The 19150-nt window shown below is 40.3% G+C and overlaps 1 protein-coding gene across 1 annotated transcript in view; it reads left to right on the plus strand.

Annotated features, from left to right (window-relative positions):
* ABCC8 (ATP binding cassette subfamily C member 8) overlaps positions 1-19150 on the plus strand; it is a 79463-nt gene that overhangs the window by 54664 nt on the left and 5649 nt on the right. The window contains exons 22-35 of the mRNA XM_042785363.1: positions 1261-1398; positions 3801-3926; positions 4617-4716; positions 5321-5568; positions 6563-6723; positions 7869-7938; positions 8611-8768; positions 9989-10081; positions 14244-14346; positions 15771-15884; positions 16519-16639; positions 16801-16931; positions 17633-17711; positions 18576-18684. Coding sequence (XP_042641297.1) covers positions 1261-1398; positions 3801-3926; positions 4617-4716; positions 5321-5568; positions 6563-6723; positions 7869-7938; positions 8611-8768; positions 9989-10081; positions 14244-14346; positions 15771-15884; positions 16519-16639; positions 16801-16931; positions 17633-17711; positions 18576-18684 — 1751 coding nt within the window. The remainder of the gene's footprint in view (positions 1-1260; positions 1399-3800; positions 3927-4616; positions 4717-5320; positions 5569-6562; positions 6724-7868; positions 7939-8610; positions 8769-9988; positions 10082-14243; positions 14347-15770; positions 15885-16518; positions 16640-16800; positions 16932-17632; positions 17712-18575; positions 18685-19150) is intronic.

Consider the following 19150-nt stretch of genomic DNA (forward strand, 5'->3'; position numbering starts at 1 on the left):
ATCATGCACGGTGAGCGCCGCCCCGATGCCCAGCCTGGCCTGGCTCCACAGTTCAGTGTCACGTTCTGTGAACTGGCATTTGCGCTTCGCAGAAGCGCGGTGCCGCGTACGCGGTGGCTGGGCGCACACTCGGGGCGCGCTGTGAGGTTTAGGTCTGTGCTGGATCAGAAGAGTGCAGCAGTAAAGCTGGCGGCATATGTCCTTGCTCAGTGAGCACAGTGCACACGCAGTTGCACACACCTTTTTGGGAATAAATTCTGTATCACAGTCAGAAGTTACTGTGTTTCAACAGCACTAAGTCCTCTACCATATGATGCTCTGATTTATTAGAATTTCAAAGATTGTGTTTATCTTACTGTTGATTTCAGATATTTTTGTTTTGTAAACACATGAAAGCAACAATACTAAAGTATCATAATGCAGTAACAATGTAAATTGTTGCAAAATTGAGGGGAGTAAAAGTTCAAAGGCATATACTCTAAAGCACTCATCTCTGTTTATACCTCTCCCTAATTAACCAGTGCCAATTTATGTCACTCAGAACGTAGAATTATTTCAAATTCAGCCCTACTTTATCAGAAAACATCTGGAGAAAAGAAATTGATTTTATTTTTAAGAAATCCTAGGGTTAGTGTAATATATTAGTATGAAATAATAATACTAAGTAAACACTACCTCCAGTATCACTAGTGCAAGCAGAAATAATAGATTTGTAATGCCATATAAATAGGATTAGGTAACAAGTCCCCCAAAAGATGATGCAGATTAGTTTTATGTCTGAATTAATTGCATATAATTTGTTGATTTCATAAAGTAATCTAGGAGGAAAAAAAAAATCAGAAGGCAGTTATGTACAAGGGAAATAAAAATGTGCTCTTTGTCACTGTCCCTGGAGCAGCTATGTAACGTATGCCAGAGACATACATTGCTGCATTGTCTTGAGTCTGACAGAAACTGTACCACGGTTACATAGGCTGTGAACCACAGCTGTTGAGAGGAGCCCTTTGAGAAAGCCTCCCAAAATCATAGCACTGGCACAGCTGACGTGGCCGAATGTCTGAGTACTCACTGCAAAAAGACAGTTCAGGTTTGGTTTTATGTAATTTAAGAAAATCATTCCTCAGAACAATTTTCATCTTCTGATGGCCTCTTTTGATTGCCTGTATTGATCTGACTGGTTTTACTGCTGTTAAGATCTATGAGTTCCCTTAAATCCCATAAGGGCTGGCCCCAAAAGCTGACCTCTTTTCCTCATGACAGGATGATCCATTTTCCGCACTGGATATCCACCTAAGTGACCATCTCATGCAAGAAGGGATCCTCAAAATGCTACGGGAAGACAAGCGGACCATTGTGCTAGTAACTCACAAGCTGCAGTACTTACCCCATGCTGACTGGGTAAGAAAGCTCTTCCCATTTTTTCTGAGGAAGCAAGAATGTGGCACAAATATGTCTTCCTACAAACAAGGCTTTTGCTTCATCTTTCCACCAAGTGGTTTAATGAGAAGAGACATAATCAAGATCTTTTGAAAATCAGTGTTTGGGATGCCATAGTTTTGAGATTCCCATCTTAGAACTCCTAAAGAGATTGAATTTTCACAGAGCTGATACTGAATACTCTTATGAAAGCAGGCTGCATTTAAAAAATACTGAGTATCTAAACCCACTAGTTATATTGGAAAATTTTGCTCATTTTTTTAATCTCAAAACAGTGAAATGTTTGAGTAATGTATTTGCCTCTGCTGAGATGTTACTATGAATTTGTCTGTGCTGTCACAGAAAAAGGGTGTGTTGATGGATATTGAGGTGTGTGGAAGTATAAGAAAAAAACAAATATTTCCTTGTGATTAGTACTAGTACATCAGGAATGTCTTTACCCTTTGTATGTTGGCAAAATTTTAAGAAATGTATAGTAAGCAATTGTTTTGTTAGATTGCTTTGTTATATCTTGTAGTTTACAGAAAAAAAAATGAAGGTATGCTTTCTGTAACAGTTTGTAATTGCAGATGTCAAAGATGAAGAAAATCAAGTACAGTAAAGAGGTTTGGGATTTTTTTTTAGTTCATTGGTTCACACTGGCCTTGCACTTAGTTCTCCTGCAGTTATCCAGCTGCAACACCACATGTTGTCTTGCCCACGAGGATTGATGATGGCAGTTATGCCTCCTAGCAGGACATCTCTCTCGTTTGCAGCTTGCACCGACTATAGCAGCGCTTACTCTGGCTCAAGAAACAATCATATTTCAGCTGCTTTCTGTTCTTCATATTGGCTTGCTATAAAGTTGCAGATAGCCATTAATCTTGTTCTGATCGTGTTTTCGGTGGGCAGCATTTATCCTCTGTGGTGTCTGCTGTGACCTTCACCCTCAGTTGTGCTCCTTTAAGAATTACGACTGTGCTCAGCACAGCTCTGGTTTTCCGGTTAGTGTGTCTCAGGATACAGGAATTTTCTGCCTTCTTCCCCTCCCTGTGAGGCCTGCCTTAGCTTACACTTTTTCAATTGTTATATATTTGCATTTTTTAAAATACGAACAGCAATGGCCTTGTGTCAGTTATAATCTTTTTAATTTTCTTTATGATTGTCAGACCGATTTGTAAGTGTTCATGTTTTATTAAATACTCTGAGAATTGTTTTATTTTTATTACCTTGTACTTGCATTTCAATATTTTTTTATAACATACTGTTCAAAGCAGCCTGTAGAACAGGAAGGATTTTTATTAATTAAGTTTATAATTAAAAAAAAATTTAGTAAGAAATAGTTTGGCTTTTTTTCCCATGCACATATCTCACTAAGCCTTAGTAAGTCTTACCCAATGGAGTGCAGCAGGAATATTTATTTTATTTTATTGAGGACTTTTTAATAAAAAATATAATTTGAAGTATATGATAGCCCTCCTAAATCTTCATAGCAAAGCCCTCAGAAGAATTCAAGGTTCAGCCCAGTTACAGGTTTCCTGAATAAAATGACCACAAAAAGATCCTTGTTTGCTTTATTTTTTCCTTTCCCCTGGTGTAAATTCTTAGCAATGAATGGGATAGATTAATTCCCCACTCCCCACCCGTGGAAATTCTAGTTTCCAGGGAGAGAGAAAAATGAATACTGCATTAACTATTTTCTAATGATGTCACATGGGTTTACAATCCACACGCCTCATTTTCCAATTCTTCTTGTCAGATCTAAAGTGAAGGTAGTTACACTGTGTGTATAATGTAGTCACACTGATACAAACCTGGAAGGCACACCCTTCAGACTTTGTCTTGCATATATCATTTTTTTCAAACTCTGTCCACTATTTATGCTTTTAAAAGCTTTAGGGATTCAAATTCCCTAGCTTTTCCTTATCAGGTCCATGATATCAAACAGACGGTGGAGCCAGCATGCTCATACCTAATTGCCTGAATGAGGGCAAAACATGCTGCTCACAGTGTGTTGCTAAAAGCCTTTTCCTTTCAGGAGGTAAGAGAACTCTAAAATCTTATCTGGCTAATGACTTGTATTTAGGAAGAATAATGCACTCAGCTGTCTGCTGACAGGGACCCCGTTCTTCTTCCTTCTTACTTAAAAACAACCTTCCTTTCTGAACATGTGAAGTGTGGGAAGTTTCTGGTTTTTCAGCATCTTGAGTAAAGGGGATGAAGTCAAGAGATAACTTCACTGTCTTTTTTGAAGACAGATTTGTTTGCAGAAATATTCTTTATTTAGGAAAAGAAAAAATTCTGTCCAGTCACAGCAACATAGGTTTAAAATAAATAGAGATACATGGCTGTTTATCTCACCGCTTGTGTTTCTTACTTTTTAGATAATTGCAATGAAAGATGGTAACATCCAGAGAGAAGGAACACTCAAGGACATCCAGAAATCAGAGACTGAGCTCTTTGAGCACTGGAAGACATTAATGAATCGACAAGACCAAGAGCTGGAGAAGGTTTTTGATGGGCAGGGCAATCAAGATTTGCAAAAAATGTGACTTTTCTTTTCTTAGGTTGAAAGCATTAACAAGGATTGACACACTGTGTGTGATTTCTAACATAGTATGAATGTAATATTACTATTACCATTATTATTTATCTATTAAGGTAAATTCCTTCATCTGGACATCTCATACTTCCTTGATACTGTTGCCTCTGATCCATTCTTGATAGGAAGCCCTGTCAAAATATTCTTGTCTAAGGAATATTAAATTGGACCATTTTAGGAAAAACATTGATAATGTGCAATACTGACAACTGCTTCTCTAAATATGCCCAAATTTACTCATTGCATTGGACAGAAGTTTTTCATATGTGCCTGTATCAAGCTCTCTAAATCATTAACACATTTTGTCTTTAATCCTATAACACAGGAAGAATGAGGTATTAATCTTAGTTCTCATTAATTGAGGGATATCTGTCCAAGTTAAGATTTCAAGAAGGTTGGGACTGACAATCTGAAATTAATGTCAAATATTTATGGTCTTTGGTTTTACACAGAGGTAGCAAATCAATCACAACTGCCTTAGTCTGAGATTCTCACTTCTATTTTTCACTGATATTCTGATTGGAAACAAATTTTGTCACACCTAGTAATTTTTTTATTAATACTCTGGTTGAAAACACGTGAACTGTCCCTTTTTTAGGAGACTATTATTGAAAGAAAAACTGTTTTGGAAAGAACGAATCTCCGGAGGACTATGTATTCCCGTGAAGCTCTATTGAAAGATGATGAAGAGGATGAAGGTAAAAGGGCACCCTTTGAGCCCAATACTACTATATTACTGTTTCACAGTTAAATTACATTAGTATGAATTAACATAATTCAAACTGGCAAGAGAATAATAATTTTTCACGTTGGTTGTGATTTGTAAGAGTGCTATTTCCATTAATTTTTTACCTCTGGACTACAGTGATTTCAAGCATTCAGAAGTCATAGTTTCCTCCAAACTTTTGAGGATTTTTCTTATACTTGAACGTGAGTTGATAATGGAAGAGAAATAATACTGAATAATTTACGCTGGGTGATGTTCAAACCTCTCAACAGCTAAGCACACTTATTTAAGGTTTTACCAGAAAAAAATTGTAGTTCATTTTTATCAAGCTAATACTTTTAAATTGCAAAAATATGGCTGAAGACATTTGTTGCGAAGCATTAAGGATTTTTGCATCTTTTTAGCGTGCATTATTACTAACTTTAGCAGGTTGATACGTGCATGTCTGAGCAGGTAATTTAACCTTAAAACCGTCTTTATCATGTACGATAAGGCCTGTTTTGTAGCTGCCACTTGCCAGTCCCTGTCAAAGGTGTGCATGCGTAAGTCAACATGGCTGTATGTTTTCCGTGCAGAGGAAGTAACAGAAAGTGATGATGAAGACAACCTGTCTTCAGTGCTGCACCAGAGAGCAAAGATGCCCTGGAGAGCCTGTGGCAAGTACCTGAGCGCAGCGGGCATCCTCCTCCTGCCGCTGCTCGTTCTGTCCCAGCTGCTGAAGCACACGGTGATGGTGGCCATCGACTACTGCCTGGCGTGCTGGACCTCAGCTGCCATTTCTGAGAAGACAGAGCCAGGGCTGAAAAACTGCTCTCACTGTGAGGTATGCAACGCCTCCTTCACTGCCCTCTTACGATTTAACCTGTGGTGATCTCCCACTGTCAACCTCCGCTCCAAGATCTGTATGCGATGTGCTGTATTTCTAGTCATAGTGCCACTCCAGAGTATTTTGAAGGTTAATGCATTTTCAGGCACACTATGCAGTAAGACTAATGGTTAAGTTTTGTGCGTCGTTATTCTTCTTTTGCTAGGTTTGTTGTATTTTCATCATCTAGCTGATATGCTTAAACCTTGATCTCTAAAGGAATTGTGATATTGTAGTTCTTTTTCTCTTTTTCCTGTCCTGTTGCATTCTCACTGCAAGTAGGACTTTCAGGTTTTGTAACATATGGGAAGCACAGATTTATTTATTTTTTGACGAGCCTGCTTTTTTGGTTGATTTTTGTGTGAATTCCCCGTGGAACTGACCACAGTGTTACATAGCAGGCTACTCTGTGTGGATAAAACAATAGCGGAGGGATTTTATTAGAACTGGGATTGTTTTCTTTGTCAGAATTTAATGCCTACGAATAATCCATATTAATGTTTGGGAGGTGCATGTCTGATTTCACTGGGGTCACACTTTCCTCTCTAAAAGATGCTTCATTGATGCTGGGTTTTAATACGAAATTAGTCTTTCAAAATAAAAACTATTATATTCTGTTCCTATTTAAAAAATAGACCAAAACAACAAAGCCATAATAGCTGCTTTGAAGAAAGGTTTTTCCTTCAAATGCAATTATCAAATATATCTTTTCCATGTTTTTTGTAGTATTTTATGGTTGTAAATGTCTGTTTAATCTCTTGTTTTCATGCACTCTTTTCTCCAAAGGGTAATAAATTGTGGTTTAAGATGGTTGAAAATCATTGGCAGTTTAATTTAGGAAGGAAAAAGGATTTAGTCCTTACATTTTTTCAGTCCTGTGTTTGTGTTTTCACAATAAATTTTAAACATAATTTACAGTGAATAATTTTGTTACTCTTTCTTTGTTTCTTAGGATTTCAACCATTCTCCATATTCAAAAGTTTTCAGCATTCTCTGCTGTCTTGGCATTGTATTGTGTCTTGTCACATCAATAGCGGTGGAGTGGACTGGCTTGAAAGTCACCAAAAAGCTACACTCTTCTTTACTAAATAAAATTATTTTGGCTCCAATGAGGTATTCCTCTGTAATACAAATTGTATTGTAGTAATTTTGTGTTCCTTATTTCAAGGCAATCTTCTAAGCACAGTTTTTATTAAGTGACTGTGAATTACAGTTTTTTTTTTCAATATGTCATTGAAAATCACCAGGTATCAAACTACTGAGCAATTTTTGAAAATGGTACCCAGGCTGCTGGAGTTCTAGACGCTAGTCAGAGGCCTCTCCTGCCTGACTGCGACTTTAGAGATTGACTTCCTTGCATGTTTAATTTCTTTTTGCTGTTTTTAATTAGGGAGAAAACACAATTATTGATCAATATGTTGTACAGTTCAGTCATAGTGTGCATCATAAACTTCATCACTGGAAATATTTACTGTCAGGCACCGATTGTACAAGCCTATGAAAGATAATGAGCTCAGACAAGTGTCATCTCAGGCAGCATTAGAGTACACTGGGATGCGCAGATACCAGTAGAGGCCTTTGTTGTCCTGCATAAATTTTCTTTCTAATGCACGAAAGCAGAGTTGTAGCTTCATTCAAACCTGCAGCTGTTACTGAACATTAGGAAAAATACCTTCTTATCTTTAAGCTAACTGTACTTGACCCAGAAATCATGGAGAAATAATATAAATGGAAAACCTTGGGTATTTTTATAAAAACTTCTTTTTTTTTCAGGGTAGAATTAGAATTCAGGTTCAACATGAGTAATAGAACAATTAATTACAGAGCAATAATGAATTACATATGCAACTGTAAAGGAAAGGTCTTTTAATATATTATTCTAACAAATGATCTTAGTTATGCATTTCTATTTCCAGAAAAATGCATGACTTGCAATTTAACTTTGTTTGCATTTTTCATTCATTGAAGAGGCCTCAAATTGCAAATCTGAAAGGACTTTTGAAAATGTAATCATGTGATTTGCATAGTTTAGGCAGTAGAGGGAGCTGAGGACACGCTTGGTGCTGTTGCATTACGTTCAAGACTGCCATTTTATTGGAGAGCCATGGTTATGGGGCAAGATGAGAAACTGTACTGTGATCATCAATTTGTTTGCTTGTGTCTGTGATGCAGTACCTAGCATAAGAAAGACATAAAAAACCCCTCAAACTGTTCTAGTATCAGTATTGTAATCTTTCCCATTCCTTGTGTCATTTTAGGTTTTTTGAAACAACACCTCTGGGAAGTATATTGAATAGATTTTCAGCCGACTGCAATACCATTGACCAGGTACTGAATAAATATATCCAAGCTGCCAAGTTATCCTATCTTTACCAGTCTGAAAGACTGGATTTCCATTTATTGTACACTCATTTAGATGGCATTTACAGGTGATTTATAATTTTGACTACTCTATCAATTTGCATCATGATTTTCTAGGTTCAGAATTAATTCCTTATCTTAAATGCACATTGAAAGCCCATTTATTTTATTAAGATGACCTGTATAGAAAGAGGAAGTGAAATTACATAAAGTGATATCCCCAAATTAAGAGGGTCTACTTTTTTTGAAGTGGGTAAAGACACATACGAGCAAATGAAAGAAGATAAAGGAAAATGCTGTTGCCCAAAATAGAAATGAAGGAAATTCAAGTTATCAGTATTTACTTGAGACTGCACAGCAGTTCATAGGATTGATGCAGACATAGAAATCATTTATTGCATTCCATCTGTAATCCTCTGACACGAGGATTGTGCAGACATGGGGAGCAGCCCCCCAGAAATCCCTTCAGACTTTCCCAAAACCCAGCAGCCAATTCAAAAGCAGACCTGTATGTTTAGTGCTTAAAATCCTCAAATTTTTTTCCTTGTGTAAGTGGGAGAAAGGAAAATGAAACAATACTGTTTTAAACTTGGTGACTTATGTAAGATTTTATGTGCTGCTTCTTCTCTATCTATACAGCACATTCCAGCTACCCTGGAGTGCTTGAGTCGCTCCACTTTGCTGTGTGTATCTGCTCTTGCTGTTATCTCATACGTCACACCGATGTTTCTCATTGCCCTGGTTCCCCTCGCCATCATGTGTTACTTCATCCAGAAGTACTTCCGAGTCGCATCACGGTAAGAACATAAACTGGTGTCGTTCTGGCAATGGAAACATCTTCTGCTGTGCATGACTGCATTGCAGAATTACAGTGCTGGGGAACAACATGTTTCAGTTCGGCCCCGTCAAAGCCATGGCCCTGTCTGAAAGTGAGCCAAATCCACTATCATGAAAATGTATAATTTTACAAGTGCCTTTGTCTGCAGCATTTCAGGCAGAACTACTGGGAGGCGTGAGCTGGGTCTCTGTCCCTGCTCAAAGTTTCCTCGAGTTCACAGGGTACTAAAAAACAATTGGATTCTGTCCTCCCCAAAGGCTGCATGCTGGGCATGTCCAAGCAAATGTTCTGACAGAGCAGGGAAGCTGATGTCTGTGCTGATGGAGGTAGAAATCTGTAAAGCCAGGGAGAGGCTGGAGGATGCAGTATAACCATGGTGGTGCTGCTGCCTATTAAGGATCCAACCTGCACAAGCATTCTCTCTTGTTCTGGGTGCCTCTTAGTTTTTAGAAAGCTGAAAAATTTTAGCCATATCTGTGATTTTTCTCCTTCTAAGGTCATACAGCTTCCCTCCCAGTGGCGCTCAAGAATCACTGGCAGCAATGCTGCATTTACCCCTTTATGTATACATGGATCGAGAGGGAGCCTGCAACCAATTTACTTCCTGCTGGAAGGAACCGAGACTAAATAGACTTTCATCCCACGTGTGCTTCCACTGATTTGATGACTAAACATGAGATTGAGAAGCACAACCTGATGATGAGTGTGGGCTCCCGTTTATGGAGTGTATGAGCTATGCTGTTAGTTCTGTGAGAAGTTGTGATGTCATCTGGGGTTGGAGAGGGGAGAGAGAGGAAGTTGCAGTTTGCCTTCTTGGGTTTTGCCTAACTCAAGCTGTTACTTGCAGTATTCCATTAAATTTATATTCGGCATAGAGCCAGAATAGTGTTTAAATGAATAAACAGTTGGGTATAAGAAGTAGGAACATAGGAGAAATGAGAGAAGGCAGTGAAGGGAAAAGACCCTTTCAGAATTCCAGCACTATTTGTATTCAAATTTTAAAAGAAAAGTGCTCCTGGGTTCTTCGTTCCCTGCTCAGAAACATGCAGCACTGCCTTGCAATCTTGTCTGAACCTTACATATATAATTATTGCTATGATACTCCCTGGGCCTGTTTCAAGAGAATAACTGCACAACAAAACTGGCTTTTTACAAAATTCTTTTCCTAACGCTCCCCAGGGACCTGCAGCAGCTGGATGACAGCACTCAGCTACCATTACTCTCCCATTTTTCGGAGACTGTTGAAGGTCTTACCACCATCCGAGCCTTCAGGTATAATTTTTAAAGAAACATATATTACCTTGCTTTTGAATATCTATCCTTGATTCTGTTCTACAATTGTGCAGTTATAAATGGTTATTTGGATCACCTGGAAAATCCAGAGTCCCCAAAACACTGGTAAAGGGGAACTCCAAAATGTTGAAGAACCTTAAGCATTTTGCATGTAAAGGAGTTACTGTAGAAAAACAAGTTAATGTGTATCAGCTGCCCTGCAGTGACTCTCCATACACTTGCACGCAGCCTAAAAAAACCTGTGGGCAAATGTGATTTAAGAAGCTAAATTAGCTTGCAATTACTGCAGCATGCGGTGTGACAGACTGTGCACTTGGACAATTTCCACAGAACAGCTAATATGCACTAACTTGTTACGCCAGAGTAACTGGTGTACGAGTCGATGTCCTGGTAAGATAAACTGTGCATGCTAGTGACTTCAGAGGATACAACAGCACCCTAAGTTATTTTTCAGGTTGCTAGCTGAAAATGTGGTTGTTCATACTGATTTTGAAAACACACGAGCTGGAGACCGCCTGTTGTGATTCATTTTTCCATCCACATAAGGTCCCAGTGGCAGCCCCGGAATACCCGATGACGCGCCGGGGTGGTGTGTCTGTGCTCCACAAACGGCAGCCGCACTGATACTGGTCGAGGTACCAGTAACACCGGGGCTGAGCTCACCAGCTGCTTTCCCTACGCCAGTGCGATTCTTGCCTTTCCCGGTTGTCTCAAATGTGGTCGACTGACTTCCACACTGTCGTGGTTCAGGCCTGGTTGGCAGCCAACCACAATGCAGCAGCTAATCACCCTCCCTTCCCCCTCCCCACCTGGGAATGGGGGAGGGATTAGAGGGGTGAAGGGAGACTCACAGGCTGAGATAAGAACAGTTTAATAATGGCAATAAAACGAGAACAATAACGATGATGGGGGGAAAACAAAAAGAAATATATAAACAGGCAATGTACAGCGTAACTGCTCACCACCCGCTGACCAATCCCCAGCCCGTTCCCAGCCAGCGACCCCGAGATACCAAGATCCCACAATCGCAACCCCGGAAGCGAGAGTCCCTTCCCAACCACCCCTCCTCTATACAGTGAGCACGACGTGCCATGATATGGAATATTTCACGGGCCAGTTAGGGTCAGGTGCTGTGGCCGTGCTCCCTCCCTGCTCCCTGTGCCCTTGCGCACGGGCAGGACATGGAGAGTCGGAGAGTCCTTGAAGTCTCGGCAGCAGCTGAAAACATCAGTGTACTGTCAGCATTTTTCCCATACCAAACCCAAAGCTAAATCCAAAACACAGCACTCATCTAGTCCCTGAAAAGGAATATTAACTCCATTTCAGCCCAAACTAAGACACACACCCATCCCATCTAGATGTCCACATATTTTGTCAGTTAATTATTACTGTTACCATTCTATCTTTGAAATGGTAGTGCTAATTCCTCCTACCTATAATTTTAATTTCACAACACAAGTACTGCACAAAGTTAACTTTTCTTAAACTGTCCTAAATAGGATATACCTAGCTTAATGAAGGAAGAACCAATTTAAGAGCTTATTTTCTTTCAGACTGAAGATAACTTCCTGAAGAGTGGTAGAACAGCATAGTATTTTCCATTATCAATTACTGGTTTGGGATATTTAAATCATTAAACACCATCAGTGTTCTCTAGTTTGTAGCTATGTTCTCTATGTCTGTGTTCAGATTTAAGGAAATTTAATTTCTCTTTTATTGCTTTTCTCATTTACCCATATATTCTTCTAGTTGATCAAGAGGATCATTAGAGTATTATGGCTGTATATTTTCAGGTGTTGATAAAATAAATACTATTCAATACGATCTAGGTAATATTTTCAGTCTTTTGGAACATTCCCTCTTGATTCTTCCTGTCACCTTGAAATGACTTCCTCTGTCAAAGACTTGTGTTTGGTGCTTCCTTTTTCTAAAATCCCGCAGCCATCAGTGTGTGTCTGACCCAAACAGCCATGTGCATTCAGTAAGTTCTGTGTTCCATCTGCCCGCCAGCTTCCTGCATCAGCTGGTAACCTACCTATTTTTAGGACTGTGTAGCTTTTCAGCTGCCTAACATATTAGCAGGAGTGGAGTTTAAACTTGCTAGCTTGAGCATCCCTAAAAATAACATGAATTCAGGAATACTACCATTAAGTTAGGAGGTATCAGTTGCTCCTGGAGTGTCCTTACCCTTGGAAACTTTCCGTCCTGCACTTACTCAGAATGCGAAAGGAAAGAAATGTACAGAAAAATTCCAGGGGGAGACCAGAAAGACAGCTACTGCTGCAGCTATAAATACACCTGCAGCAGATGCCCTGGCCTGATTTATAGTTTGCTATCTGGCACCTCAGATAGCGTTGGTGCTAAGTAATCAATAAACTATAAGTGTGAAGGCTTCTGCAAAGACTGTTCTGTATTCTGAGAGGCCTGGTAATCTGGGGACACTTTGTGAAGAGAAATTCTGGTATTTCTGCAGTATTTCACCAGCAGTGGTAACTTTGTCTGCATCCCCATTCCACGTGCATATGCATGACTCACTCGTGACGCACAGCTCACATCTTCTAGGGCATATCTGTATCACATAATATCTCATGGTATAGAGATACGCGAGTTAAATGTGACTGAAGAGGTTCCAGAAGCCGAACAGCCACCTCTGTGTGTAGGGCACGGGGGTAATTAGCCCTGAGGAGGGGCAGGGCTCCCGAGCTCTGACACTGCGCGGCACTAATGCTCGCTCTCAGGAACCGCCACTCCACTGTGCAAACACACCAGCACGCTCGGAGCCAGCCCAGGCCATTCTCCACTGCACACAGCAGACATGTCTCTTCTGTCTTGGAACACTGGATACACTGTGAACAGCTAAATTATTTCCACGAAGTGGCACTTATTTCTTATCCTCAAAAGCATAAATGATTTATGTAAAGTCATAACTTTATTATGCTGCAGTCGGAAAGATTAAGATACTCTGCAGTGAACAAATTTGAAAGCTTCTGAAACAAAGCATTTTGTTTCATATCTTTGCCTCATATCACTATAAGGAGAGCTGAGTTTATAAATAAGTGGTGCTTGGTACAATCATCACAGCTGAGGATATAAATAGGGCAAAGTTCTATAGGGGGAAATTAATGTAATAAAGAGGGAGAAAAGGCAAGCTTTGGGTACTTAAACAGTTCTTCAGGCTTCTATTACTCCCTTGGAAAAGGCTTTTGTGCCAGACTTCTTTATTATTAGACAAAAATATTGATACACTTTATTATTACCATCACATTAATTCATACCTATGCAAATAAATACGCCCAGCTAAAGGGGGTGGCTGACTGACTTGCATGTTTGCCAAGACCTCGGCCTGAATAGGTGTATCAAGGAATCATCTTCCATATCTGCTGAATTCAAAGCAGAATTCATTTTGCAGCTATTCTGATGAGCGGGTCCAGATCCACTATAATAAACTATAAACAGACCTATTTGCCATTAATCCTATTTTGTATTCTGTGGCTAATTCATTTAGGGTGGTGTCAGGGGGGAACACAGTTCTTTCCAGTCTGTTACTTTTTGTTGTACCATGTACTTGGACTTTTGTTTTCCAAAGTGCTCTGTTTGTTTAGTAAGGAAAAACATGTTTGTCTAACACTGGAGCTACCATGACTGGAGGTACTTTGAATTTATGGTTTATAAATGGTTATAATTTCTAGGCACTGCAGTAATATACATTTTCAAACTTGAGCTTATGTTAATAACTGAGAAGAGGAACTGCATTCTGCTGCACTAATACTTATTTTCACAAGCACATGCATGCACTATTTCTCTCATATATTTTTAACTTTTTAGTTTCAGATTTGTCTCTCTTAGAGTTACCAGGTAATAAAATATATTTAGAAAACGCCCAGTGTTATCCAAAAGTCCCATATTAGAGTTCCATCAATACAATAACATCCATTTACTCCAGAAGATACTTTACAAGTACAGTTCACATGTGTCTAATACAAGACTACAGATGATATCACCCTGAATTACTGATAGGCTGATTTTAGACCCTGTGTCATCTGTACATAAGCACATATCACCAGAAAGTAAATTTTTTTTTTTTTCATTGTTCCCTGACCCTTTTTTCTTTTTTCTTTTTTCTTTTTTTTTTTTTTTTTAGGTATGAAGCCAAATTTAGACAAAAACTTCTTGAATACACAGATTCCAACAACATCGCTTCCCTTTTCCTCACAGCTGCCAATCGCTGGCTGGAAGTCCGCATGGCAAGTACATTATTTTTGTATACACACCATGAATGTATTTGACCCCATTCCAAGCAATCTGGAGAAGCATCCAACAGTTATCCAGCCTCATCTGGGTTTTGAAGCTATACCTTTAACCGTTAGAGCTATATCTCTCGATCTGTAATGAATGTGTGCCCAACCCATCCTGGAAGCTGACTGGCATACGAATTTCCCCCATAGCCCACAGCTGTTTCTCCAAGACAAGAATAGATTTTATGGGTCACATTGACTCCTCTGTGTGAAGAGTGGCCAGAGCTGGTTGAGCTGTGCCGCCAGCCAGGATGCCTTCACGGGGCTGGGTGAGTCAGCGTTAGCAGCCCTTTGCCTTGTGGTTCCCCAGGCACATTTTGACATCTCGGAAGCTCTCTTAATAAGCTGAAGGGCGCAGACAGTTTTGTGCCTGTTTTGGGCCATCTGAAGAATGCCAGAGATATTCAGGTGCCTGTTTCCTTCGAGAGTTCAGTAAAGTGGCCTGGCATGAGAGATTATGTATTAGAAATAATTCTTTGAGAAACAAATTAAGGAATTTCATGTTGTGGATGGTGATATTTGTATCAGACTTTGTTAGATACAGGTCTAGTACTGCTGTTGTGGTAACATGGGCTCCTTTTATATGTGCTAAATGTACATTGACTCATGTTTTATGTCACGCTGTGCCTCCATTTTGGACTCCATTTTAGCTGGTTCCTTTTGCTACTTAAATTCAGATATTGAGTATGACTCAAATAAAACGTTATTACCCTTTTATATGTACACTTCTAGACCATCTGAAGTCCCTAATTCTGATCAATGCCTATATCACTAAACAGTACAATTTTGAAGTACAAGTGACAATTTCCCTCCTACACAGTTCATTTTCTACTCTGCTGCTTAATTTTACTCAAAGATTTGTCTGTGAGAAGTCAAATCACCAATGATTTAAATTAAAGCAGCAAAAGCCCATCCTGGGTGGACACAGTCCAATTAATAGATGCATGCTGTGCAAGAGCAGCTTGTTTGAACGAGTACGGACGGTAGCCGCTCGGCAGCACCAGCAGTGCCTCCCAGCAGCAGTTCAGCAGCAGCCACAGAGACGGGATCCCCTGAGCATTTCCCTCCTACCCCAGGTAACACCAGCTGCACGCTTTCAGCCACCTCCATTACATGCTTAAGGTATCTGTGTTGACTTCTCCAAAAGAATATCAGGAGTGTTGATGCCACGCCCGTGGACAACAGCGTTTCCAAACAGCACAGCCACGCAACAGGCAGTTGCCTGTCCTAGGCAGGGTCTGTTCGGAGTTGTGTGGTGTTTTCTGCCTGTGTTTCGAACTGTGCAGTGGGTTTGTTATTTGCTGTGCGAAGTTATGAGAACGTTTTAATCGTTTGTAGACTTATAGTGATGGAGCTTATTCATATTCCTTCAGGAGTACATTGGAGCATGTGTGGTACTCATAGCAGCTGTCACTTCTATTACCAGTTGCCTGTATAGTAAACTCTCTTCAGGACTTGTAGGCTTGGGACTAACCTATGCTCTTATGGTAAGAATCTCAGGACCCTTTCTGTCTCTCCCAAACATTTTTTTGTAATTCTTCAGGGCACAAAGATGAACAGGAAGATCGAAGGTGTCTGTACATCTATAGTGGGTACTGTAACATCACTGAAACCATGTGTTGACTTCAGTTCACATTCAGTGGTTGACATATTCGAGTGTATGCTTTCTTCAGTTTTTAGATAAATTATTTATTGAAGTATTCGTTCAAATATGTCAACAAAACATGGCCAAGTTGCATCGTATCTTTTTATATTGTCTTCCATTGTGAAGAATATTTTTTCAGTGCATCAATTGTAATTATGCCCCAGTACATCATCCTAGGCTGTCAAACCTTAAGTTACCAAGATGATGTCTTTTCACCTGTCTTGACTGTTCCCCTCCCTCTTTCCTGTTGGTGTAGATCGATTTCCATGGTACCAAAGTATCTGTGCACTGCAGTTAGGATATTTAACTTTTAGTCATTGTTGTCACCCTGTTGATGTGTACCGTACAGTTCATTCACAACTTCAGCTTATGAAGGCTGAACAAGTGTTACTGTGGAGGAAAATGAACTGCATGCTGGTCAAATGATGCAAACTACTTAAAATATGGAATTTAGTAGTGTATTTGCTTTGCATCAGGTGTCTAACTATCTGAATTGGATGGTTCGTAACCTGGCTGACATGGAGATCCAGCTGGGTGCTGTGAAAAGAATCAATGGCCTTCTCAAAACAGAAGCTGAAAATTACGAAGGGCTCCTTTGTAAGTGCAGTTTTGTGCAGCATGCAGAAAGCGCTTGCTGAAATTTTAATGATTTTGCAGTGTATTATCATGAAAAATGTAGTAAATCACTTAATAAGCTGATGAATTTATTATGAGAGGCTTGGTTGTTTGGTTTTTTTTCCCCTCTGCTCTTGCTATAGCTTCCTCTCAGATTCCGCAGAACTGGCCAGACAGAGGGGAGATCCAAATCCAGAACCTCAGTGTCCGATACGACAGCAACTTAAAGCCAGTGCTAAAGCATGTCAATGCCCACATCTCTCCAGGACAAAAGGTAAAGAACTGCAGTGACACTGAGAAGCTCTTTAGGCTAGCACATCATAGAAATCAGAGTTGAAAAAGCATGCTACGGTATGTTTTGATGACTGAACTACAGAATTTTTTTCTCTAAAAGAATGTAGTGCACTGGAAGAAAGTCTATGGGTTTCATAGTTTGGTGTGTTTAGGCATGTGTTAGAGCGAGACCTGCACACCACCTCGCAGTATCCCAGTGCCCTGCTGTCAGCAGGCAGTGTCAAAAGAAGTGACAGTGACCCTTTGCTGTGTTAGATCTACTTTCCATCATCCCGTGTGGCTCTCTTGCCTTTATTCCCATCATTTCTATTCTGCTCCATGGCGTCCCTTTTCTGGTTTTCTCCTTAGTCCTGTTTGCCTGTGTCCTTCTTGCTGAACGAGGCCATCTCAGGGTCCTGAGTGTTGCCTGCAGCACTGTCTAGCCCTCCTTCTGCTCCTCTTTGGCACTTTCCTGTTGTTCATGTATGTAGGACTGGCCTTGACTTATCCCTAAATGCTCAGACCCCTAAAGACAAAGAGTGAACTCAGGGACTTGGTTATGTCCAGTTCAGTTTGACTGAACTGTCAGAGGGACACGGGGATCACGTGGATTAGAACAGCTCCTCCATCCACTCATAAGTGTCAAATACAGACATTATCTCTTTCCACTCACCTGATGTTGATCTGCTTTCTGTGTCACAGATTGGCATCTGCGGCCGAACAGGCAGTGGAAAATCTTCCTTCTCTCTTGCGTTTTTCAGAATGGTTGACACTTTTGAGGGTAAGATTACACTTTTTCATATCAGTCAAGCTTAGCTCCTGAAGATGCTTTGATAGTTCTTTCCTTCACAGCAACTGCTTTCAAGCTTGGGTTTTGAATTTGCAGGACACGCTCTCTGGCTTTGTTTAAATCCAATGTCATCTGTCACCTAACAGCTGTGCCATTGATAAATTGAACCAATAAAAAATCTACTTGACAAAAGCAAAAGCCTTTTGTGCTGTTAAACAACAACAGGAGGAGCAAACCGTAAAAGTGAAATGTGTTCAAGTACAATGAAGGACCCATGCCCAAGGAGCAGATAGGACCCACTGGGCCCAGAAAACTCAGCAACTGCTGCCCTGGAATTTCCTGCCACATTTCCTGCTAAGCCTGCCATGTCCATGTCCCTCATGGAGTGTCTTCCTGTGCATCTCAAAAAATTCTAGCCTCAGTTTCCCAGCCACATTGCCCACAGGACCCTTATGCAGAACCAGACAGTTGTACTTGGACATAAAATTTACAAGTTCTCAATAATAATTTGGCTTTCTGAAACGCTTGTTCCCCCTGGTAACTAGTTCCCGGTTAAAGTAACTTCTTACCTTGTTGTTTGATAGATATTTATAATGGTCGAGTAGATAAGCAGTGTGTCCAACCACTCATACAATATTACAGGTATACTTTGTATTTTTCCCAGCTGAGGCTTAGTCTCAAGACAATTATGCTTGCTGATTAACCAAAACGTGTTTTGTTAGTGAAGAAGAGGATATGCAATTCAGGGCTTGTTCCTGCTGTACTGATTTGCAAGCCAAAAGTGAGCCATGTCTTTGCCAGCAGCTGTGTGGCGTGATAAACAGTCTAGCAGACTATCCATTTTCTTTTGAATAGGAAGGATTATCATTGATGGTATAGATATCGCTAAGCTCCCCTTACAGACATTGAGATCCCGGCTGTCAATCATTCTCCAAGATCCTATTTTATTCAGCGGAACAATCAGGTAAGCATTAAGCACCAGCAATAAGACCATAATAATGACTTATATGCCCTTATAATTATACCATATAATGACTTATACAGAATTGCTGATAGCAAACTGTTTGGCTGCAGTCTCCTCAGCTGGAGCAGGGAGGGTCACTGCCTTCTGTCTGTGCTCCTCGCCTGCCCCTGGCAGACGGCACCTTCCCAGTGCCGGAGCCTGGCCGGCACACTGCCGGCAGAAGGCAGCCCGTGCCCGGGAAACGGGGAACGCCACTGTGTGTTCCTCCAGGATTGAGCAATCGGTTTAGCTCACTGATCAAATACCCATAACCAGCCAGCACTTAATGAAACCTTCTTTCTCCTATGTTTTCATCTGTCTGCCTTAAAAAATTAGATGGAAAAAATGCAGACTAAAAAATTGATGTAGAAAAAGAGGAGGCAGTAGAACAATATGAGAAGTACTGGGGGAGATCTAGGTTATTTTA

The sequence above is a fragment of the Tyto alba genome, unplaced genomic scaffold, assembly GCF_018691265.1.
Source record: "Tyto alba isolate M040663 unplaced genomic scaffold, T.alba_DEE_v4.0 Super-Scaffold_8, whole genome shotgun sequence".
NCBI lineage: Eukaryota > Metazoa > Chordata > Aves > Strigiformes > Tytonidae > Tyto > Tyto alba.